Raw genomic sequence first — 26503 nt, 5'->3', positions numbered from 1 at the left:
ACACTACCAATCTCCGCCCCCTGGATGTCGATCCGACCACGCCCCCAGGAACTCATGGGCTGCAGTTAGCTCTACTTGTCCAGCAATTTTCGCTTTCGTTGTCTTCGACTCGAAACCAGTCGATCAGGTTGAATCCTGCAGTCCAGAGGTCGACAGCTCACACTGTATACAGCTCACGCTTTTAGGTAAGTGCAATATTATTTGTCCTTTTATTTGCTCTTTAATATGTCGATCGATATTACTGTCGACAGTAACCTAGGAAAAAATCTGGAGCCTCGCTGTAAATATATAACCGACCGTCATTTTGAATAAACCTCTTAAGTCAGTCCAAAGAATAAGCTAAATGCGACCAAACATGTGTGAACAGGGGCTTTCGTCTTCAAGACCGATCAAATTGAAATCAAATCTTTAGAAGTGTGTGTGTGTGTTTTATACGAAACGAAAATGAAACTAAACGCATTTCTCTTCAGTCGCTTCAGTCTTTGAGACATAACTAGCCTACAGTAAATATAAATTACTGACAGATCGAGGAGAAATGGACAGCTTTCTGATTTAACATCGACACTTAGTTCATTTGAAGGTATCTGTCTGATGTTCGCTTGGTGTTGAGCAAGATTTCAAAGTTTGAACAATAATGATTTGCTAAAGCATTTGGAGCATTTACAACTTTTGTATCATACTCAAGCACTATCTGGAGAATTTACATTTGTTTACAAACTTAAAAACGCTCAGTTGTGATATTTATTCGGATATTATTAGCTAATAATCAAAGCTAAAGTTTTCTTTCAGTTGCTGTTTGGAGATTTTCTCGCAGGCATGGGTGATTCAATGGATGTCGATGTCCCTGTGAGTCACAGAGTAAGTTTAGTATTTATTTATTAATAACATGCAATCATAAATAACCCATATCAATGCAAATTGGATATATCAATTAACAAACTGGGTTTTCAGGGGAAGTTTATAGATCTCATCTGCATTCACGTCTGCTCTAGAATCACTAGATAATCAAGTCATTTCTTTTAATAAACCTGTATTGTGTGCCATATTGTTGGTTCTCTGGCAGATTGCTTCTGATATTCTTAATTTGTCAGTCTGCTAAATAAATAAATGAAAATGTGAATGTTTAGATCAAAAGCACTACACTAATGTTAATCACAAAGCAAAACATGCTAGTAGACATTTTCATCACATATAAAGTGTAAAACTATCTTCTCATTGTGAAAATATTGTTCAGTTCAATAAGATATGAAGGCAGTGGGACAGTCATAACAATAAAATCATAATACTGTGGCCTTCAATATTTGTCATTTGAATAATTTTACAAGATTATACATTTATTAATTAGACAGAGTTCTTTGTTGTTACATCGACAAACTACTGAAACTAACGGAAATTTAAATGGAAACACTCTTAATGTACTACAGATATGCAATTAAACATGGCACAAAGTTTTCACAAAGTAAATCTGTCATAATCTGTGTTTCAGTAATATAGGCACCATTTGTTTGTAAAGCTGTCAGTTAATAAGCACCATATTATTCTTCCCTAGGCACTCCTGGTCTTGGTAATTTTTCTGTGTCAGCTGCCATTAAAGAGCAAAATACATTTAAGATTGACTGAGAATGGTTGTTCTTAATTTGTGGCAAGTAAGAATAAATGGCCATGCTTATTATTGTTTTTATTGGTAATAATATTAGGGCAATCCTCAGTCCACCAGTATGTCAAGCAGTACTGATCATGAAATGGAGGATTTAAGTTCTAATGATCAGGTGAGTTACATCAAGTAAAACATTTAATTTGTCTATCTATCTATCTATCTATCTATCTATCTATCTATCTATCTATCTATCTATCTATCTATCTATCTATCTATCTATCTATCTATCTATCTATCTATCTATCTATCTATCTATCACTGTGGCATAAGCAGATCGTACAAAAGTGTACAAATTAGATTTTACAAATTCATAATTTAGCCACCAATTTGCCAAAGCATAAAATAGTTACAAGTTACCGTGAGATTGTGCTGGTCTGTTTTACTACAGATGACTAAATGCACTGTATTTTAAAACTATTTTCAAACATCCGTAGATTCATCTATACAAATATTATATCTGCAAATGTAGATGTTTGAGGCTTGAATGTAGGACTGCTGTATGGACAGAGTGTCAAGTGGCATGGGCCACTGAAAACAATTTGAATATGTCTGGTCTAGAATGATTATGACAACTAATAACCACAAAAAATAAATAAAGCTGCAGTCTGCAACTTTTTTTTTTTGGTTCAGAATGATCCAAAATAAATTTTTGGGCAAGTATATAACCAGCCAGTGTTCAAAACTATCTTCTTATCTTAGATCGGTTCAAAACTGTAAGGATGTAATAAAGTTTTCTAATTTGAGTGGTACTGGTAGGTTAATACAAGCATGCCGCTGTTTGTCTTTGCGTCATTATGTTACATCTGTAAACATAAAGAATGAGTCACGGCTAGTAGGCTATATCGCATGTGAGCATCCATCCGCAGCTGGTGGATCATTAATAGCCTCATTCACGACAGCTGGAATAATTAAATTTATCATTTTGATGGTGGACTGTAATCCAGAAAGGTCCATACGACAATCATCAGTGACAACTGGAGATTCATCCGTAGTCACCTGTAGTCTACATGTAACACTAATACACACTAAATACATGTAGTCACGCAGTGCTGACGTTGTTAACATTGACATTTTGACAACAAAGTATAACATTAATCATCATTTGCATGGTTTGATGTGATATGAGCTAAGCGATCGTTAGATTTAATCACCATCGGTAGCGCGATGTATTGTAATGATTTTTTTCTTCTTAGTTGGTCAGAACAAAAGTGGCAGACAGGTTACTTACTTGTTCAGATGACATTTTCCAGTGAAAATGCTTATTTGGGTCATACTTCCAAGACATAGAGTCTGTGATTCCGAAGTACTGTGAATATCCACACATACTCCTCAAAACATTAGATTCATCCGATGCACAACCCACATAAAGATGATAATTCTGCAAATAACTGCAATTGCAGGTTTCAAACAGAGATGGTGACAAAGAGGCAAAACTTACAGACCGCAGCTTTAAATAAAATATGCAAATAATATATGTCATTAAACTATTTATTTATTTATTTTTGTTGACTAAACAATTGTATTTAAGCCATGGGAACAGTTCATTCAATACTGTCATTTGATAGTGAATATTGATAAATTGCCTTCAGTGTTATACACAGTTGTCAACTACTGGTGGAAGTGAAAACAATCCAATCAGACTGAATTAGCTGACATATTAATTTTACCTGTAATTAAATTCACAAAATATGGTGTGTTGCACACATGCACATTAGGTGTGTGATTCCACAGGTGTCTGATATTGTTGCTGAATTGCTTACACTCACAGTAAGCAATTATTGATTGTATTGATAATAAAATAGGGAACATTCTTTTTAATTCAGCAGGCCCCAACTTCATCAAGCAGTGCTGATCATCAGACGATGCAAAACAGTCATCTTCTGCATGGTCAGGTGAGTACTAGTCACATCTACAACTGCAATACTGTCTCACTTATAACCCATATTTTACTCAAATGTATTACAGGAAAAAATGTGTAAAAATGAAAAAAAAAAAATGTTTTGTATGTGGATTGTTTTCTGCAGTGCAAAAAAATCAGCAACTTTAACAAATCTACTTAAAATTGTTGGTTATAGTAACTTTGCTTATACTGTTTTCTGTTAGTATTGTAGTCACTGATAAAACGTATATCTAAACTGAATAACTGAAAATGTCATATCTGTATTTTACAAAAAGGAACCAACATTACCTCAGAATAATGTCGCATGGGTAGTTCACAAACTCATGTCATGTTTGAGGCATAATCTCATTCACATACACCTCTACCTGTAGTTCAAACAGCAGCAGTCATGGGTTTGATTCCCAGGGAATGCAAGAACTGATCAAATGTGTTCATGAATGCAAGTTTCTTTGGATGTACTGAGCCCTTTAAGGGACATTGTGGTGGGAAAAATTTGGGGTGGGAGGAAAAAATATTTTTCAAATGTTTTGCGTTCTCTCAAGAAACTTTGCGTTCCCTTCAAAACTTTTGCATCAGCATCTCGTAACAGAAGTCACGACATTGCCGACAAAATGAGGAAGCTACAATTAGTTCCCCGCAAGGTAGGCACGGGGAACATCAACCAGCGATGTTTGTACTGCCGCCTGCAGCGAAGTCAATGCTCCTGCCATCCGTGGTGATGCCTATGCCACCGCCGTCCACGGGGAAGCCAAGCCCGCCATTCGTGGGTGAATCAAGCCCGCCGGCTCCTGCCCTGGAGCTCCTGGACATGGCGTTACCCCCTGAATTATTGGCTCCTGTCCTCACCTCAGAGTCCGCTCCTCGCAAGCACCCTCCAGAGCCTGCTCCTCGCAAGTGCCCTCCATTGCCTGCTCCTCGCAAGTGCACTTCAGTGCTTGTGCCTCGCAAGTGCCCTCCAGCTCCGCGCTGCCCGAGTGCCCTCAAGTGTCTGCGCCTCCAGAGCGCCCTCCTATGTCTCTGCTGGTCCCGTCCAGCTCCACGCTGCCCGAGCGCCCTCAAGTGTCCATGCCTCCAGAGCACCCTCCTATGTCTCCGCTTGTCTCATCCAGCTCCGCGCTGCCTGAGCGGCCCCAAGTGTCCGTGCTTCCAGAGCGCCCTCCTATGTCTCTGCTGGTCCCGTCCAGCTCCGTGCTGCCCGAATGCTCCCAAGTGTCCGTGCTTCCAGAGCGCCCTCCTATGTCTCCGCTGGTCCCATCCAGCTCCGCGCTGATCGAGCGCCCCCAAGTGTCTGCGATTTCTAGAGCTCCCCCCAAGAGTCCGCTTCTCCTAAATTGTTCCCAGAGGGGAACCTTCCTCAAGAATTTTTTTTTTGGGGTGGCCATATAGTCACGGCCTGTTTGGCCAGGCCAAGGCCATGGAACTCCCTGATCTGCCATGGCCCCATGAAAGAATAATATGGCCATGGCTGCTCGAGTCTCCTGTCCCGCCATGGCCTCCCGAGTCCCCGGATCCGCCCTGGCCTCCCGAATCTCCTGTCTCACCATTACCTTCCGAGTCTCCTGATCCGCCCTGGAGGCTTCCTTTGTCTCCTCCTTGTCCTGACCCTCCTGCTCCAGCCTCCAGGGCGCCTGCCCCTCCTCCCCGATGTGACCGTTACGGTACGGTACGCACCTTCCGGGAGTAGGGCGATATCTGTCACGTGTTGGTTTCAGTTTAGTTTCTGTTTTCCATATTTGGTCAGTTTCCTGTCATTAGTTAATCATCATTTATTCCATTCACCTGTCTTGTATTAATCATCTTGTTTCCTCGTTAGTTTGTGTTCTTTATAAGCCTTGAGTTCAGTAGTCATCTTCATCATGTCTTAAAGTTATGTTTACGCTGTTATTCCTTTTGTTAAATGCATTTACTCCATTAAAGAACCATTATTCTGCATCCCTCGTCTTCCTACCTTCCTACATCAGCATCTCGTAACAAAAGGTTCATACTCGTATGTTCACAATGGAGCGGTTCATAAAGTTTTTATTTTGAACTTGTACTCAAGTATAAAGAAATACAGGTTAGTTCAAGGCACGGATTTGGGACATTCTAAAATGCTTAATGTGGCTTATTAAACCAAAATTCGATATTAAAATTCGAGGACCAAATTTGATAATAGTAAATACTAATAAAATTATCAGGCTATTAATAATATTACTATTAATAAAGAAGAATAGCCCAGAATATGAATGCAACGGATTTGGTATTTTTAAATCACCGTTTTCATTCATTAGCCTACCTTAAGCATTTTATGGGGGAGAAAAAGCTTACGTGCAGGGCGTTGCATTCATATTCTGGGCTTCTGCTTAGTAATATTATTAACAAGGTTATTGATATTAGCCTTATAATTTGATTACCTTTTAATATTATCGAATTTGGTCCTCCAATGTTACGGTTTTAAAAAATTCAGCATTTCAGAACGTCCCAAAACCGTGCCTTGAGTTAAGCACTGACTGTATTTCTTTATACTTGAGTCCAAGTTCAAAATAAAACTCTTTGGACCTCTCCATTGTGAACATACGGAGCTGTATGAACCACTGCAAGCTGTAAAGTAAACAGTCCGAACTCAACTGGTTTTGCAAGAGAACACAAAAGTTTTGTGAGGGAACGCAAAAGATTTGAAAAATATATTTTTTCCTCCCACCCCAAATTTTTTCCACTCACCCCAATTTTTCCCACCACAATGTCCCTAAAAGGGGTCTGTATGGATGAGAGTATTTGCCAAACTGCATAAATCTAAAAGGTCATTAATAAAAACTTTCATATAAACAAAATAATCAATAAAACTTGTCTTTGATTCCCAAGTATCTCTTAAACACTTTGAATATTTTAGACGGACAGATATTTAAATATTATTTCAACTTTTTTTTTTTTTTTTTTTTTTTTTTTTAATGGTTTGTCAAAATAGTGATACCCCTCTCCCTTTTAGGACTTATATACAGCAGGCACTGGAGGTCAAAACTTTAGCACAGCTGGCATGATGCTTCAAAACAACACAATGGATCGAACAAAGACAGAGGTACTAAATAAAGAGCAGAGCTTCAGCCGTAGATTTTCTTGCAATAATGAGCCCCATAGATTAGATTAGATTAGAATAGATTCAACTTTATTGTTGAATCTAATCATTTATGTAATGAGCCCCATAGCACAGTACATTTATGACATATTAAGAATGATTGTTGTTTTGTTGCAGTCAGTTAGAACAAATTGCAATGGCAAATATTGATATTCTTTATCAGGCCCTAACTGTATAGGGGTGTGTTTCCCAAAAGCAGCTATGGCCACAAGCTACATCATTACCAATAGAGTTCAATGGAACTAACGACCATGGTGGTGGATCATTAATAGCCTTTTCTCACAGTAGCTGGAATAATTAAATTGATCATTTTGATGGCGGACTGTAATCCAGAAAGGTCCATACAACAATCATCAGTGACAACTGGAGATTCATCCGTAGTCACCTGTAGTCTACATGTAACACTAATACACACTAAATACATGTAGTCACGCAGTGCTGACGTTGTTAACATTGACATTTTGACAACAAAGTATAACATTAATCATCATTTGCATGGTTTGATGTGATATGAGCTAAGCGATCGTTAGATTTAATCACCATCGGTAGCGCGATGTATTGTAATGATTTTTTTCTTCTTAGTTGGTCAGAACAAAAGTGGCAGACAGGTTACTTACTTGTTCAGATGACATTTTCCAGTGAAAATGCTTATTTGGGTCATACTTCCAAGACATAGAGTCTGTGATTCCGAAGTACTGTGAATATCCACACATACTCCTCAAAACATTAGATTCATCCGATGCACAACCCACATAAAGATGATAATTCTGCAAATAACTGCAATTGCAGGTTTCAAACAGAGATGGTGACAAAGAGGCAAAACTTACAGACCGCAGCTTTAAATAAAACTTGCAAATAATATATGTCATTAAACTATTTATTTATTTTTGTTCACAAAACAATTGTATTTAAGCCATGGGAACAGTTAATTCAATACTGTCATTTGATAGTGAATATTGATAAATTGCCTTCAGTGTTATACACAGTTGTCAACTACTGGTGGAAGTGAAAACAATCCAATCAGACTGAATTAGCTGACATATTAATTTTACCTGTAATTAAATTCACAAAATATGGTGTGTTGCACACATGCACATTAGGTGTGTGATTCCACAGGTGTCTGATATTGTTGCTGAATTGCTTACACTCACAGTAAGCAATTATTGATTGTATTGATAATAAAATAGGGAACATTCTTTTTAATTCAGCAGGCCCCAACTTCATCAAGCAGTGCTGATCATCAGACGATGCAAAACAGTCATCTTCTGCATGGTCAGGTGAGTACTAGTCACATCTACAACTGCAATACTGTCTCACTTATAACCCATATTTTACTCAAATGTATTACAGGAAAAAATGTGTAAAAAAAAAAAAAAAAAAGGTTATTTTATATAGGAATAATTCTACAAACTGAGTATCAGTATCTTAGCATAACAATCGCCCTTTAGTCATTAAACAACTTACCAGTGTCAATGGACAAGACCTTCCCAAGGCGGGACATGATTATTAGTTAGATATTGATATACATTTGCTCATTTAGTTTCTGTTGAAATGCACCAGAGACAGAGCTGGGTTGGGCTGATTATGTTCCTTCTTTTCTCTATAATTTATGACTCGAATATATATTTTGTTCTTGCTATAAATGATTAAATAATGAATGCAAATAGTATATGTCATCAAGTTATTTTTATCATGTTGTTCACAAAATAATTATATTTTTGCCATGGGAACAGTTCACTGCTTATGACTAATATAGCAGTTGATACTAAATATTGATATATTTTGACTTGAGTGTCATAAAAAGCTGTCAACTTCCAGTATGAGTGAAAACAATCCCATCAGACTGTCATGTTTAAATTACTTTGTAATTAAATTTACAAAACATAGTGGAAACAATTATTGATTGTATTTATATTAAAATATGGAACATTCTTCCTAATTCAGCAGGGCACATATTCATCAAGCAGTGCTCAGCCTCATTCTTTGATGCAAAACCATATGCAGTCTACTGGTTCTCTAGTAAGTACCAGTCACATGCTCAACTCAAGTATACCCTTTATTACTCCTTTCCCATTTTAAAGAAAAATGTATAGTTGATTGTAATTCCTCATGCCTCGTTTAGCTTCTTTTAACTTTGCTTTTGTTACATTGGGGTGGGTGGGGGGGGGGGGGGGATGTGGATTGTTTTCTGAAGTGCAAAAAAATCTGCAACATTAACAAATCTACTTAAAATTGTTGGTTATAGTAACTTTGTTTATACTGTTTTCTGTTAGTATTGTAGTCACTGATAAAACGTATATATCTAAACTGAATAACTGAAAATGTCATATCTGTATTTTACAAAAAGGAACCAACATTACCTCAGAATAATGTCGCATGGGCAGTTCACAAACTCATGTCATGTTTGAGGCATAATCTCATTCACATACACCTCTACCTGTAGTTCAAACAGCAGCAGTCATGGGTTTGATTCCCAGGGAATGCAAGAACTGATCAAATGTGTTCATGAATGCAAGTTTCTTTGGATGTACTGAGCCCTTTAAGGGACATTGTGGTGGGAAAAATTTGGGGTGGGAGGAAATTTTTTTTTTCAAATGTTTTGCGTTCTCTCAAGAAACTTTGCGTTCCCTTCAAAACTTTTGCATCAGCATCTCGTAACAGAAGACACGACATTACCGACAAAATGAGGAAGCTACAATTAGTTCCCCGCAAGGTAGGCACGGGGAACATCAACCAGCGATGTTTGTACTGCCGCCCGCAGCGAAGTCAATGCTCCTGCCATCCGTGGTGATGCCTATGCCACCGCCGTCCACGGGGAAGCCAAGCCCGCCATTCGTGGGTGAATCAAGGCTGCCGTTCGGGGCACATACAAGCCCGCCGGCTCCTGCCCTGGAGCTCCTGGACATGGCGTTACCCCCTGAATTATTGGCTCCTGTCCTCACCTCAGAGTCCGCTCCTCGCAAGCACCCTCCAGAGTCCGCTCCTCGCAAGCACCCTCCAGAGTCCGCTCCTCGCAAGCACCCTCCAGAGTCCGCTCCTCGCAAGCACCCTCCAGAGTCCGCTCCTCGCAAGCACCCTCCAGAGTCCGCTCCTCGCAAGCGCCCTCCAGAGTCCGCTCCTCGCAAGCGCCCTCCAGAGTCCGCTCCTCGCAAGCGCCCTCCAGAGTCCGCTCCTCGCAAGCGCCCTCCAGAGTCCGCTCCTCGCAAGCGCCCTCCAGAGTCCGCTCCTCGCAAGCGCCCTCCAGAGTCCGCTCCTCGCAAGCGCCCTCCAGAGCCCGCTCCTCGCAAGCGCCCTCCAGAGCCCGCTCCTCGCAAGCACCCTCCAGTGCCCGCTCCTCGCAAGTGCACTTCAGTGCTTGCGCCTCGCAAGTGCCCTCCAGCTCCGCGCTGCCCGAGTGCCCCCAAGTATCTGCGCCTCCAGAGCGCCCTCCTATGTCTCTGCTGGTCCCGTCCAGCTCCGCGCTGCCCGAGCGCCCTCAAGTGTCCATGCCTCCAGAGCACCCTCCTATGTCTCCGCTTGTCTCATCCAGCTCCGCGCTGCCTGAGCGGCCCCAAGTGTCCGCGCTTCCAGAGCGCCCTCCTATGTCTCTGCTGGTCCCATCCAGCTCCGCGCTGCCTGAGCGGCCCCAAGTGTCCGCGCTTCCAGAGCGCCCTCCTATGTCTCCGCTAGTCCCATCCAGCTCCGCGCTGATCGAGCGCCCCCAAGTGTCTGCAATTTCTAGAGCTCCCCCCAAGAGTCCGCTTCTCCTAAATTGTTCCCAGAGGGGAACCTCCTCAAGAATTTTTTTTTTGGGGTGGCCATATAGTCACGGCCTGTTTGGCCAGGCCAAGGCCATGGAACTCCCTGATCTGCCATGGCCCCATGAAAGAATAATATGGCCATGGCTGCTCGAGTCTCCTGTCCCGCCATGGCCTCCCGACTCTCCTGATCCGCCATGGCCTCCCGAGTCCCCGGATCCGTCCTGGCCTCCCGAATCTCCTGTCCCGCCATTACCTTCCGAGTCTCCTGATCCGCCCTGGAGGCTTCCCTTGTCTCCTCCTTGTCCTGACCCTCCTGCTCCAGCCTCCAGGGCGCCCGCCCCCCCTCCCCGATGTGACCGTTACGGTACGGTACGCACCTTCCGGGAGTAGGGCGATATCTGTCACGTGTTGGTTTCAGTTTAGTTTCTGTTTGTCCATATTTGGTCAGTTTCCTGGCATTAGTTAATCATCATTTATTCCATTCACCTGTCTTGTATTAATCATCTTGTTTCCTCGTTAGTTTGTGTTCTTTATAAGCCGTGAGTTCAGTAGTCATCTTCATCATGTCTTAAAGTTGTTTACGCTGTTATTCCTTTTGTTAAATGCATTTACTCCATTAAAGAACCTGATTATTCTGCATCCCTCATCTTCCTACCTTCCTACATCAGCATCTCGTAACAAAAGGTTCATACTCGTATGTTCACAATGGAGCGGTTCATAAAGTTTTTATTTTGAACTTGTACTCAAGTATAAAGAAATACAGGTTAGTTCAAGGCACGGTTTTGGGACATTCTAAAACGCTTAATGTGGCTTATTAAACCAAAATTCGATATTAAAATTCGAGGACCAAATTCGATAATAGTAAATACTAATAAAATTATTAGGCTATTAATAATATTACTATTAATAAAGAAGAATAGCCCAGAATATGAATGAAACGGATTTGGTATTTTTAAATCACCATTTTCATTCATTAGCCTACCTTAAGCATTTTATGGGGGAGAAAAAGCTTACGTGCAGGGCGTTGCATTCATATTCTGGGCTTCTGCTTAGTAATATTATTAACAAGGTTATTGATATTAGCCTTATAATTTAATTACCTTTTAATATTATCGAATTTGGTCCTCCAATGTTACGGTTTTAAAAAATTAAGCATTTTAGGTCGTCCCAAAACCGTGCCTTGAGTTAAGCACTGACTGTATTTCTTTATACTTGAGTCCAAGTTCAAAATAAAACTCTTTGGACCTCTCCATTGTGAACATACGGAGCTGTATGAACCACTGCAAGCTGTAAAGTAAACAGTCCGAACTCAACTGGTTTTGCAAGAGAACACAAAAGTTTTGTGAGGGAACGCAAAAGATTTGAAAAATATATTTTTTCCTCCCACCCCAAATTTTTTCCAATCACCCCAAATTTTTCCCACCACAATGTCCCTAAAAGGGGTCTGTATGGATGAGAGTATTTGCCAAACTGCATAAATCTAAAAGGTCATTAATAAAAACTTTCATATAAACAAAATAATCAATAAAACTTGTCTTTGATTCCCAAGTATCTCTTAAACACTTTGAATATTTTAGACAGACAGATATTTAAATATTATTTCAACTTCTTTTTTTTTTTTAATGGTTTGTCAAAATAGTGATACCCCTCTCCCTTTTAGGACTTATATACAGCAGGCACTGGAGGTCAAATCTTTAGCACAGCTGGCATGATGCTTCAAAACAACACAATGGATCGAACACAGACAGAGGTACTAAATAAAGAGCAGAGCTTCAGCCGTAGATTTTCTTGCAATAATGAGCCCCATAGCACAGTACATTTATGACATATTAAGAATGATTGTTGTTTTGTTGCAGTCAGTTAGAACAAATTGCAATGGCAAATATTGATATTCTTTATCAGGCCCTAACTGTATAGGGGTGTGTTTCCCAAAAGCAACTATGGCCACAAGTTACATCATTACCAATAGAGTTCAATGGAACTAACGACCATGGTGGTGGATCATTAATAGCCTTTTCTCACAGTAGCTGGAATAATTAAATTGATCATTTTGATGGTGGACTGTAATCCAGAAAGGTCCATACAACAATCATCAGTGACAACTGGAGATTCATCCGTAGTCACCTGTAGTCTACATGTAACACTAATACACACTAAATACATGTAGTCACGCAGTGCTGACGTTGTTAACATTGACATTTTGACAACAAAGTATAACATTAATCATCATTTGCATGGTTTGATGTGATATGAGCTAAGCGATCGTTAGATTTAATCACCATCGGTAGCGCGATGTATTGTAATGATTTTTTTCTTCTTAGTTGGTCAGAACAAAAGTGGCAGACAGGTTACTTACTTGTTCAGATGACATTTTCCAGTGAAAATGCTTATTTGGGTCATACTTCCAAGACATAGAGTCTGTGATTCCGAAGTACTGTGAATATCCACACATACTCCTCAAAACATTAGATTCATCCGATGCACAATCCACATAAACATGATAATTCTGCAAATAACTGCAATTGCAGGTTTCAAACAGAGATGGTGACAAAGAGGCAAAACTTACAGACTGCAGCTTTAAATAAAACTTGCAAATAATATATGTCATTAAACTATTTATTTATTTTTGTTCACAAAACAATTGTATTTAAGCCATGGGAACAGTTAATTCAATACTGTCATTTGATAGTGAATATTGATAAATTGCCTTCAGTGTTATACACAGTTGTCAACTACTGGTGGAAGTGAAAACAATCCAATCAGACTGAATTAGCTGACATATTAATTTTACCTGTAATTAAATTCACAAAATATGGTGTGTTGCACACATGCACATTAGGTGTGTGATTCCACAGGCGTCTGATATTGTTGCTGAATTGCTTACACTCACAGTAAGCAATTATTGATTGTATTGATAATAAAATAGGGAACATTCTTTTTAATTCAGCAGACCCCACCTTCATCAAGCAGTGCTGATCATCAGACGATGCAAAACAGTCATCTTCTGCATGGTCAGGTGAGTACTAGTCACATCTACAACTGCAATACTGTCTCACTTATAACCCATATTTTACTCAAATATATTACAGGGAAAAAAAGGTTATTTTATATAGGAATAATTCTACAAACTGAGTATCAGTATCTTAGCATAACAATGGCCCTTTAGTCATTAAACAACTTACCAGCTTCAATGGACAAGACCTTCCCAAGGCGGGACATGATTATTAGTTAGATATTGATATACATTTGCTCATTTAGTTTCTGTTGAAATGCACCAGAGACAGAGCTGGGTTGGGCTGATTATGTTCCTTCTTTTCTCTATAATTTATGACACGAATATATCTTTTTTTTTTTCTTGCTATAAATGATGAAATAATGAATGAATAATCAAGTTATTTTTATCATGTCATGTTTGAGGCATAATCTCATTCACATACACCTCTACCTGTAGTTCAAACAAAAGTGTTATCCAGAGAGATATTTGTTTGAAACTGAGTTTAATATATATAGTATTAAAAAATTATTTACATTTTTTTTAATGCTTTGTCAAAATACTGTTTTGTTTTGTTTTTTGTGAGTTTTTTTTTTTTAGTGTTTTTGCTATTTTATGAGTCAGCTCCCATTAAATTGCACAGTTATGACATATTAAGAATGGTTGTTGGTTTGTGGCAATCAATTAGAACAAATTGCAATGGCAAATATTGATATTCTTTATCAGGCCCTAACTGATCAGATGGTGCAAAGTGGTCAGTGTTCTAATGTCCCGGTGAGTACCAGTCACATACTCAAGTACCAAAAATACAGTTTATCATCTCAGACTCATATTTTAGTAAAATTGAAATATGTATGAAAAAGTTCTTAAAAAAAGAGAGACCCAGTCATAGTTTATTGCAATTCCACAAATAGAGTAATATTCTCACTGTCTCAGGGTATGAGTGACAAGGTAATCACTGAACAACCTACCAGCGGCAATGGACAAGGCTTCACCATAATGGGACGTGATAATAATAAGGTAGATACTGATTGTTACAGGGCTGACGAGACGTGAGACGTACGGATCCATTTGCAAAGCTTTATTGTAAAACGTGGTCAAGACAGGCAGGGTCAAATAACAGCAGACAGGTATGGCAGAGGCAATACAGAGCAATCCGTGGAACAAGCTAGGGTCGACGATCGGCGTACAATATCCAGGGGGCAAGGCAGAGAGAATAAACCAGGAAACCAGGCAGGAATCAGAACCAGGAAAACAAACAGGAACACTATGACCAGAAACCGCTTCTAACAATACTCGGCCCTGAGCAAGAGCAAGTCCCAGGCTTAAATAGAGTGATGGTGATTGTGAAATGGTGATCAGGTGTGGGCGAAATAGCGAACAGCTGTGCAAGTCGTCAGTGCAATGGATTGTGGGAAATTGAGTCCAGTGTGCTGTGTAGTGTAAAAGTCCATGTGATGAGCGGGTGACCTCTGGTGGTGAGTAAACTGAAGTGCATGGCCAGGATTCGTAACACTGATGTACATTTGCTCATTTACAACACATAGCTACTTTACACAGAGCTAAGTTGAATTAGGCTTGATCATGTTCCCACTTTTGTTTTCTATTATTTCTATTATTTTTATTTAAATGTTTTGATTACCCATTGTCCTACACAAAATTAAATAGCTGGAATTTCTTCAGGATAAATTATTTTCCCTCAAGCTGTAGATGTTTGAGTATGTATGTATTTATTTATTGGTGGCATTGGCCACTAAAAGTATTTTGAATAGGTCTGGTCTAGAATGATTATGAGAAATAATGAATAATTAAATGAACGATTAAATATATGTCATTAAGCCATTTTTATAATGTTGTTCACACAATAATTATATTTTAGCAATGGGGGAAAAGTTCAGTAACCATGATTGATATAACAGTTGATGCCAAATATTGATATGTATTGCCTTCAGTGTCATACACAGTTGCCAACTACTGGTGTGAGTGAATTATACAGACAGATTTATTTTACCTGCATTTATATTCTAAAATAAGGTGTTGTAGACATGCACAATAGCTGTGTGATTCCACAGATGCCTCAACGTGTTGCTGAATTACTTGAAGTCACAGAAAGCTGTTATTAATTGCATTGATATTAAAAGAGAGAATATTCTTCTTCTTTATTTAATGATTTTCTTTTGTGAATGTTAGGACTTCAGTGCAGCAGGTGCTGGACGTCAAGACTTTAGAGATTCTCTGGTTGACATAAAGCATGAAAACGACACAACGGATCCAACAAACAAATCAGACTCCGAGCCAAATAAGGTATTGACTAAAGAGCAGAGCTTGAGCCATAGATTGTCTTAGAGTCATAAATATTTTATAGAATATCAATAATGTTATATTTGTTTGTATACTTTAGTTATATATTGCAGAGAGTCATGACAGAAATGACATTTATGGACATATTGAGAATGGTTGTAGGTTTGTGGCAGTCAGTTAGAACAAATTACAATGGTTATTATTTATTGTACTGATATTAATATATAGAACAATATTCTTAATTCAACATTACTCAGCATTACTCAACATTACTCACCTGCTCAGATAAAGCCACCTAATCATCAGGTGAGTACCAGTCACTGTGCAAGTGAGAAATGTACAGATCATCACCTCTAACTCATTATTTTAGGAAATAGTTTACTGTAGTTTTACGTAATTCTAAAGGGTTAGCTCATCCAAAGTGTCAGTTTGCTGTTCATTTACTCACCCTCCGGCCATCCAGGATGTAGGTGACTTTAGTAGAACAGTAAAGATGACTTTTAACTGAAACCTTGATCATTGGTGATTCATAAGATGCAAGTCAATGGCTACCATTACTCTGAGAGTGAAAAAAAAAGCATTTCCGAGGAAAAAAATGAATGGCCGTGGACCTTGAGTGAAATGATCGATCTTTGCAAGAAACATTATTTGCATAACATTATTACCTGTAATCCACAGCCACAAGCACATGGGGAAGTCTGATTCTTTTCCATGAACTGTTCTTTAGGACTGTTTGTTTCAATGAACTGGTCCAAATGCCTGATCGACCAGTTTGTTTATGTAATCACATATAGGTAATTATATTATTAAAGCAGCCAATAGTGATATGAAACTTGGATGTTTTACATGTCTAAAGCATATCAGCTGAAGAAACTAGTCTTCGTCAGCTTACCTTTTTGCATAATCAATGAGAAACCATTAAAACTTTAATTTCACCCCTTCATTCAAGTGCTTGGTTCACACATTTTCATATCAGCGGCTCATCATTGAACCGTTTCCTGTTTTCCTGTTCAGATATGTTGTTATTTAGGCTAATTTCGAGTCAGAGTGATCGTCCGGCATCTGAAAATGCATTTTGATTAACTTGTAGATCTCAGCTACTTTACCAAAAATAACTGTTTCAAAAGACCAATATGTTCGTGAACTTGACATCACTCCAGGCTGATTGCCGGAGACTATGGATTACAGATAATAATGTTATAAATAATGTTTAGTTTCTTGCACAGACCAATCGTTTCACTTCATTAGACCTCAATATATCATCAGGACCCATGAGCATTAATTTTGCGTTGCTTTTTTCTTCAACTCTCAAAGCTATGGTAGTTGTGCATTTTATGAATCATCAAGGACCACAATTTCAGCTAAAAATCTTTACTGTACGATTGATGAAAAAAAAAATCACCTACATCTTGGATGGCCTGAAGATGAGTAAATGAACTGCTAATTTTAATTTTGGGGTGAACTATCCCTTTTCTGTCATGACCACTCTCAGCGGGTTTAGCATGGTAATATACAAGGCAGTGTTAATGTACTTGGTCTTGGTGGAATAGATCTGCTATGGTGCTGCTGCTGCAGAATAAAACAAAACCCCCTTCAAACAAGCACATTTATTGCCAAGACGCATATCTGTTGCTGCTGCTCCAAAGAGCCATGTGATCCAGCTGTATTACTATTTGTGTGTGCACGCTCACTCAGCACAGCTAATGAAAACATCCCCTTTGAAAATAAATGAACGTGACATTGAGGTTATGCAGCTAAATATTGTGAACGCTGGTTGAAGAGTACTTTCTGATGCTTTCTGAAACACGCTGCAACTGCTACAGCAAGCACTAGCCAAATATTTGAATACTGAGCAAGCTCATTGGCTGCTGATGTGAAGAGAAACCAGTCAGCTGCACCATCTGAGCAATGATGTGATTCTAGCAAGCAGTGCTGAAGGTTGAGACTCTGGATCATCTCTGGATGAACAGAAGCATCAAGACGGGGACACGTTCTGGCCAGGATTTCTAAATTGCCTAAAATAACCAGGTGTTGGCTGTTTGCGATGCTGGAGAGTGATTCGCAAGCATAAGGAGCTTTCTGCTCTACTCTCTATCGCTCTCGCGGTACTCTGATGTCATATGATCGATCGGCGCCGCACACACAGTCAGCACCTGGTTATTTTAGGCAATTTAGAAATCCTGGGCAAAATATGTCCCCAGGAAGTGACATGTCTGGTCACCTAACTTTATATTTATGAATGATTAAATTCCAATGCATAGAATTAAGAAGAACTCAAATGTTATTTCCAGATTTTGTTCCTGTCTATATCTGGAATAAACATATTATCATTCACACCATTTAAGAGTTTAGACCTTATAACTTATAAAAAGTCATTCCCTTCCTCAATATTTTAACACCTGATGATATGCTGCAATGACTGATTAAAATAACACTTTATTTCAAGGGCCATTTCTCACTATTAACCACAGTAGCTTGTTAGCACGTATATTACTAGCATATTGGCTGTTTGATTTATAAAGCACATATTAATGTTTTTTTTCAGTATTACCATCTTTCAGATCCTTTACCCCATACCTAAACCTAGCAACTACCTTACTAACTATTAATAAGCAGCAAATTAGGAGTTGAATAGTAGGTCCGCATTATAAACGGTGATCAATTAACTTGATAGGAGTGAAAGGACTGATATTTCTTTATTATTGTAGACAGCTGCCCAATTAAAAATTATGAAATAAAGTGCTTTTACAATGGAAACATAAAATATGAACGCATAACTTATTTATGTTCTGGTGTAGTTTATGGTCTACATTTGCCATTTTTCATCATAAAATAGCTTATAAACATAACTTGGCTATGAGTGAGTGTAGTTTATTTTTCATATAGAAATATGACTCTGCATTCATATATTTTTTTTTCATATAACAGGACATTTGTAGAAATGGTGATGAAAGCAAAACCCAATCACAACCCCCAGCACCAAAGGATACTGCTATATTTAAAATCAAAGTGATCAGCCCATCACCATTTTCAGAGAAGGGGGGAAGAAAATTAGAGAAAGCCCTTCAGAGCTGGTTTCTCAAACAGGAAAATCATGGAGAAAAGCAAGTATCTGTCCTCAGCCTTAATCTCGTGAATGATGGAACCTGTGCAGAGGTGGAGATATCACCATCAACAGGTGAGATGATTTATGATCATTCATTTTAATACACTTTTCAGTTTAAATCTTGTAGATGCTAGTATCTGAAATAGCTAAAATACATGAAGTATTTTTTTCAGTAGTGTTATATTATATACCAGTGTTGTTAACACTTTACTAGGAACATATTACAATTACAGATGACATTTTTAGAAGAAATTAGTAAAGTATTAAGTCAATTGTTACTTTTCAAAGTTACAACTGACAACAACTGTTGAGGCCCACTCAAACCGTACAATAACTGTTATGATAACTGGCCATTCCATGAAATCTGTGCCTTTTCCACTTGGAAAATAATAATAATAATTAGTGTGTTTGTCTTTGCCCCCTCACAGAGCTTAAAATATACTGATCTGGTTCAATTATTAGGCAGGGAAGATGATCAGATCTGTGTCGTTCTGTGATCATCTGAAACTAGACCAAGATCTTGATACTGAAATTTAGTTTGACTCTCTTGAACATTGCAAGACTGGAGTGAGAGTCTGCAGTCACCTTGCTGCTCGTGTTTCTAATTGAATTTACATGCATTATTGACAATGAGTTATGGAAAAGACTGATCATCCTATCCTGGTCATTAACAGCAACAACAGTAGTAGTAACAGTACCAACGATACTAATTAAAAATGTAACCGATGCTCATATGCCACTGAATGATTATAGGCATTAGCTCAATAATATACCCAGGGTGACCTTTAAAATGTTTGAATTTTACACAGACAATCTTTTAAAACAGCGTGAAAAAAGTAAACAGTAACAGGTTGACAGTAGCAGGTTTGACGATTGCAAACTAATTTGCTAACTGCTAGCTAACAGTGAAGTTCACAAAAATACATATTGTACTCTTTGAAATGATGCTACTTGTAGATATTGATTATAGTAAATGTAATAAATAATTGATAAAATGTTCAGTCAAGCCTCATAAATCATCAAAAATAGAGCATTATAGAATTGAGAGAAACATGCTTATGTTTGGAAGAATCCTGTTCGAGAGATGATGTAACCTCCTAGAAATGATGTCACTTGAATGTACATTATTTATTTTACAAGGGTTTTTTGATGAGGGTAACAGGGCTGACATGAAATCAGTGGACACCAATAAAATTATTTATATTTTATAGAAAAAAAATGTATAGTTATGGCAAAAACACTTAACAATGAGACTGCATTTAGAACAATATATATCAGTTTGCCCTCATTTTGTAAATTAAATGTCCTGCTAAAAAATAAAACTTGTAGTGAGGGACAGGCCAAAAACTTTTATCAGCATAAATGCTATTTAAATTATTTAAAATAATATTTAATTGACTTATGTAATATTGATGAAAGAGAACATAGTATCGTTCTATTTTTAAATCGCAGATTTATACTAATTCTATGTTTGATTATTTCTTAGGGACTCAAAAGGCACCGATTTCATGGAATGACGCCTCAGCTGTATTTTAGCATCTACATTAACAGACCATAATGTTATATTTATTCTAAGCATATGTGTCAATTATGTCCCGTCTACATAATTGCAGTGCATGGTTTAAAGGCCTATAGATTTTGATTTCTTGTCAATGTGGAAAAAAAAAAAATCGCTCACTGCTCTGTCAGAGATGTACTCTCTCTATTGCTTTTCTGTTGGTCACTATATTGAAGTGAAAATACTAAACTTTACTTGCTGCTGAATGGTTTCTTCTGACTGATGTTACCTAGTGGAATTTTATATTTAAAATGTATTTCTCTCTATAGGTCTAGAAACTTTTAAAAAACACAGGATTGTATCTTTAAATTGTCAATATGAAAATAAGGCGGAAGTGACTGCACAGATTTGCCTGGATGAAACATATTCTGGGACTGTACCACAAAACACCTCCAAGTCGGGCAAGAACAGAATTCCAACATCAAAGGTATCATATTTAATTTTTTTTAGGTTTTGATTGCTGAGAGAACCAGGGGTGAATTTAGGAAATTATTTAAAGACCCCTGCAGTCACTGATTTTATGCCTTTAAACACATCTTTGATAATCAAAATGACTAATTTAAATGGCTTGAACTCTACACTATTACCTCATTGAGTATATGTAGAATATGCAAATTAGTCCATAAGTGCACAAAACTGAGCACTAGGCCAAATTCTGGCGTTTTGAGTGGCGAGTTGATTCTGGCTAACCTAGTCACCTCGGATTGGCCACTGCATTCAAGAAATCCACAGATATGTCTGTGATTGGCTCCATTACTTGTAAATAGTAAATAGAAACCTATGAGCTGTAGATGAAAAGCCCCGCCCCGCATGTTGACTAAACTGGTTAAAAGTTTGTGATGTAGGAAATGGTGGTTTCAAACCGTGTTTTTGTGATCGATTGCAGTGCACCACAGTTTGAAGGAGACAATATACGCTTTTAGTGTAGATATAGCCTAGATTAAACTCACTTGTCTGTAGCTCGTAATTCTTGTAATTCTGAAGGTCTTGATTTAGCTTGTTCAATCATGTTTGATCATGGTTAGAGCTATGCTCAGCAAGAAAATGGATTTTGAGGGCTAAAGTTGCCCACTCCTGAGCTAGATCCTACTTTGTGACAGCATCATGTTTAATTAAGAGCAATAATTTGACACTAGAAAGAAATGGCAATATATCAAATCACTGACAGGATCAGATTTCCAAAGAATGTTTGAGTTTTAGTTATTAACAGAGCTGTCCATGGGAAAAATAAATATTTCTCAGCGATTGCTGTTCCTAAGCTCAGGAGACTAAGATGAGATTTTATACATACGGAAAGTATTCAGACCCCCTTAAATTTTTCACTCTTTGTTATATTGCACCCATTTGCTAAAATCATTTAAGTTCATTTTTTTCCTCATTAATGTACACACAGCACCCCATATTGACAGAAAAACACAGAATTATTGACATATAATTCTGTAATAAAACTGTCATTTAATTACTTACCCTCATGTTGTTCCAAACCCGTAAGACCTTTGTTAATCTTCAGAACACAAATGAAGACATTTTTGGTGAAATCTGAGAGCTCTCTGACCCTCCATAGACCGCAACGCAACTGTAATGTTCCCAGGGCCAGAAATGTATAAGGACATTGGTAAAATACTCCATGTGACATCAGTAGCTAAACTTCAGTTTTGCAAAGCTATGAGAATACTTTTTGTGTGCAAAGTTTTGGGTGTTTTTTTTTTTTACGTTTACGCACTAAAAAAAAAATCTATTTTTTTGTGCTAACATTTTTAATTTATTCATTGTGAATTTGACTGTGGGTACCAAATCCTTAAATAAAACCCCATCATATGTTTTTAGGTAGACAGCACTCAACCTTTGACTTCTGCAGCATCAGGTTACACAAATAATGGTGCAGATGTTCGAAGTGAGACTAAGACCATTAAAACTGATGAAGCCCCTTCCGAGACCTCAGCTGGACTCCCAGTTCCCCTCCTTCATTTTTGGTACATGCTTCACGCTTACAGAAAGGAGCTGGAGCTACTTGAGAAACAACATGGAGTCTGTATGGATTCAGAAGTGTCAGTCTCATTCAGACCCACCCAGAGATCAAGCCCTGATTCTGTCTCCAAAGCCTCTGAGGACTTTCAGAAACTTCTCACTGATTGTGTGAAAAGTTTTAGCGAAACTTCCATTAATCATAATGACATTAATTCAGATTTCGTGAAGGAGACCTTTCGTAACATCCAGTCAGAGAAGACACAGTTAATGTTCACCATGTCTGCCAGTGACTGCCGGTTCTTTGGACCAAAACAATTTACAGACTTGATTAAAAGAGAGACAACAAGAGCAGAAAACAAATCCAAGGACAAATCAAATGAAATGGATGTAGATAACATTTCTCCACAAAGCAGATCTTCACTGGACATGGACACGAAAGACCTTCAGACTCAACTTGAGATGGACAAGGTTCATTGGGATCTGATAAAACTTTCCTACGAGGAACAAATATCACAGCTTGAAACAAAGTATGGAGTGTCATTTCAGGGAGAAAAACTGCAGAAAAATGTAATTAAGGTTCAGGCTCGATCCAAAGAAGGTCAACATATTAATCTGGAAGCTCATGCCCTCAGAGCTTTAACACATCTGTACCAGAAACTAGCCTCAGCCGCTGTCAGCTGTGAACTCAAAAACCCTAAACATGAAACTGATGTGGCTCCGCTAGTAGAGAAACTTCAGCAGCAACATTATTGTGTTGTTGCAGAAGATGTATTCAGTTCCTGGAAGCTCGTTGGACTGCCAGAACATCTCGGTCCTGCTATTGCTGATATCGAGAGGAAACTTCAGCAGCATGTGTTTGATGACAAAATGAAGAAATTGATTGGATACTTGGATGACATTACTTATGCAAGAGGAATCAGATGGAATCAGACGCCTGATTATGGTCCAGGAGCAGTGGGTGGAGCAGGACGGGGCGAGAGAGTGAATTTTAGAGGGCGAGATGAAACGAATAGTAGTTTCAATAAAGAAGACGACAATTCTAAACATGACAGTAAAGGTGCTCAAGCTGAAGAGGAGACATGCACTATATGTATGGACAGCTTCACTGACAAGACAAAACTGAGATGTGGACATGAATTCTGTCAGGAATGTATAAGGATGTCAGTGGAGAGTCTGGGATCCATCTGTCCTGTCTGTAAGGAAGTGTTTGGGAAATTGGAGGGAAACCAACCGGATGGAACAATGAATGTAAGAAAGAGCAGATCGAGTCTCCCTGGATATCCAGGCTGTGGCACTATTGAAATATACTACAACATACCCAGTGGTATTCAAACGGTAAGAACATGTAAAACCAAATTTGTGACTGACTTGTCAAAAATCAAAGTACTTTGAAGTAAATCTACAGCAGGGGTGCTCAATCCTGTTTCTGGAGATCTAGCTACCTGAGTTCAATTCCAACCCCGATTAGACACACCTCATTCAGCTAATTAGGACCTTCTGGAGTACTTGATCATTACAGACAGGTGTGTTTGATCATGGTTGGAGCTGAACTCTGCTGGTATAGCTAGATCTCTTTAGGCCGCATTTATACTGCATGGTTCAAGTGACCCAATTCTGATTTTTTTCCTCCCATGTGGCACAGATCGGATATGGCCCATGACCGTGTAAGCAGGAAATTCTCTGATCGGTTTCAGACCTCATTCATATGTGGAAATAAATCTGATATGAATCTGTTACGTGCATTTGCGCCTGCTGTGTGAGCGGACAAATTGGATATTTCCCTGTAAATGCGACTCCTACATAATTGAAAAATTCGTTTTTTAAAAACATTTTGCGGTACAGACATACCTGTAACAACTTAAACATCTCTAGTTGAGTAGCAGAGTACTAATTTCATTCGTTTGTGTTAAACAAAAGGAGATCTTATGCTGAAATGTGTTGCTTTTGAAATCACGCTGAGTGCTCGTTGCTGCTGTTGTCAGCTCGTGCACAGACGAGCGCTTCGGTCCTGTTCGTTTTTTTTGGTTCGCTATTTTTGGTTTGTTTCACCAAGTGCAGTGAAATGCACAAGATACGGGTCAATTTAGTCACAAAATCGGAATTGGTCCTCAAGACTTGCTGTGTAAATGCAGCCTAAGAGCAGGATTAGGCAGCCTGGTCAACATACTGTTTGCTCCAGGGGTGTCAAACGCCTGGAGGGCTACCATCCTGCATAGTGTACCTCCAACCCTAATTAAACACATCTGAACCAGCTAATCAAACTCTTCAGGATTGCTAGATAGTTCCAGTGTGTTGCAGCAGGTTGGAGCTAAACTCTGCAGGACATTGTCCCTCCAGGAATAGGACTGGACACCCCTGCTGTCGAGGACACACACAAACTGCAGAAAAACAATAAAAACAGAAATACACAATATAAAGTATAACACGCTTTACACTTCTCACAATTAGCTCATACAAACAAACCGGATATTTTTACACAGTTTTGATTAATGTAATGGCACAGTAATACATATTTTAAAAATATTTTTTTAAAAGGGGAAGCATCCAAACCCAGGAAAGCCTTATCAGGGGGCAAGTCGTAATGCGTACCTGCCAGACAACATTGAAGGAAATGAAGTGCTTGCACTGCTGCAGAGGGCTTTTCAACAGAAACTGATCTTTACTGTCGGGATATCTACAACTTCCGGTTTAGAGAATGTTGTCACCTGGAATGATATTCATCATAAGACCAATACACAAGGCGGGCCTGAAAGGTACAGTCTGCTTTTAATATCCGCTCTCAATTTTCTATCATGTTCTGCAAAACCAGTGATCAAATCAAAGTATATTCTTGTATTTTTCTTCTGTCTACAGATATGGCTATCCAGACACTGACTACCTAAAGAGAGTGAAAGATGAGTTAAAAGCCAAAGGCATTAAATGAGATTTTGATTTATTTGTTCCCAATTGCACATCTAATATTTACTAATACACCATTTATTGATTCTTAGATTTGAAAATACATTATATGTAGTGACTTTCATAAGGATTCAGACCCTTGACCAGTGTACTGAAAGATATGGAAATATATACAGTAAATATATTGAACTTTTGTTCTGTGTAAAATCTGTAAAAGTTTAATATTTTAATAATTTCAGTTTAATTAAAATTTCATTTGTTTGAACAAAACTGCACAAATCTGGGATTTCAGACAGTCTCATTCTGGAAAACATCATGCTGCAACAGCTCTAATGGAAAAGTTAACAATAACCATGAAGAGCGAGCTCTAGCATTAAGAGAGTATCTGGCATGCATAAGTTAGGAAAAGAGTATAAAGCATTTGCACATACCTCTCACCGATTAATCAGTTACCCAGAAGTGGAGACACTGCTGAGAAAAGGTTGTCCCTCAAAACTGTTCACATGCATTACCAGGCAAAGGTTTTTGAACAGAAATATTTTTAATGTTTTTTTTAAAGAATTCTCTTCTGCTCACCAAGCCTGCATTTATTCAAAAGTACAGCAAAAACAGTAACATTTTGATCCTTGCTAAATAAAAGCATTAATTTATATACCCCCCCCCCCCCCCCCCCCCCCCCCAAACAAAATAAATAAATAAATAAAATAAACTAATGATAATTATAAGAATGTCACAAAACCTTTTTATTTCAGATACATGCTGATCTTTGGATCTTTCTATTCATCAAAGAATCCTGAAAGAAAATGTACTCAGCTGTTTTTAATATTGATGACGATAATAATAATAATAATAATAATAAATGATTCTTGAGCAGCAAATCAGAATATAAGAATGAGTTCTGAAGGATCATGTGACACTGAAGACTGGAGTAATGATGCTGAAAATACAGCTGCAGATCACAGAAATAAATTACATTTTAACATATATTCAAATAGAAAGAAGTTATTTTAAATAGTACACATTTCACAATATCACAATGTCACTGCTTTTCCTGTATTTTGGATAAAAAAAATGCAGGCTTGGTGAACATAAGAGAATTCTGTAAAAAAAAAAAAAAAAAATTATATATATATATATATATATATATATATATATATATATATATATATATATATATATATATATATATATATATATATATATATATATATATATAATAAATTAAGGTGATGGGCTTTCATGATGTTTAACCGTAATGGAAAGTTTTTGTC

The 26503-nt window shown here is 38.1% G+C and overlaps 1 protein-coding gene across 9 annotated transcripts; it reads left to right on the top strand.

Annotated features, from left to right (window-relative positions):
- Window positions 1-47: 47 nt before the first annotated feature.
- Window positions 48-26335, top strand: LOC306856469 (uncharacterized protein). 9 transcript variants are annotated; one of them, XM_079395772.1, is made up of 15 exons: window positions 48-185; window positions 790-858; window positions 1698-1769; window positions 3481-3549; window positions 6523-6612; window positions 7878-7946; window positions 8614-8688; window positions 12070-12159; window positions 13357-13425; window positions 15592-15705; window positions 18631-18880; window positions 20636-20793; window positions 22194-23669; window positions 24870-25087; window positions 25188-26335. In XM_079395772.1, exons 2-15 carry the CDS (start codon window positions 817-819, stop codon window positions 25255-25257), a joined length of 2862 nt encoding a protein of 953 aa, XP_079251898.1. In that variant the 5' UTR covers window positions 48-185; window positions 790-816; the 3' UTR covers window positions 25258-26335. The 9 variants fall into 9 exon arrangements, with proteins under 9 accessions (XP_079251898.1, XP_079251901.1, XP_079251902.1 ...); XM_079395774.1 differs by having other exon boundaries at window positions 72-185; window positions 3484-3549; XM_079395773.1 differs by lacking the exon at window positions 48-185 and adding an exon at window positions 512-580.
- The last annotated feature ends 168 nt before the right edge of the window (window positions 26336-26503 follow it).

Source organism: Barbus barbus (genome assembly GCF_936440315.1).
Source record: "Barbus barbus genome assembly, chromosome: 37".
Lineage (NCBI taxonomy): Eukaryota > Metazoa > Chordata > Actinopteri > Cypriniformes > Cyprinidae > Barbus > Barbus barbus.
This window is presented reverse-complemented; position numbering and strand designations above follow the sequence as displayed.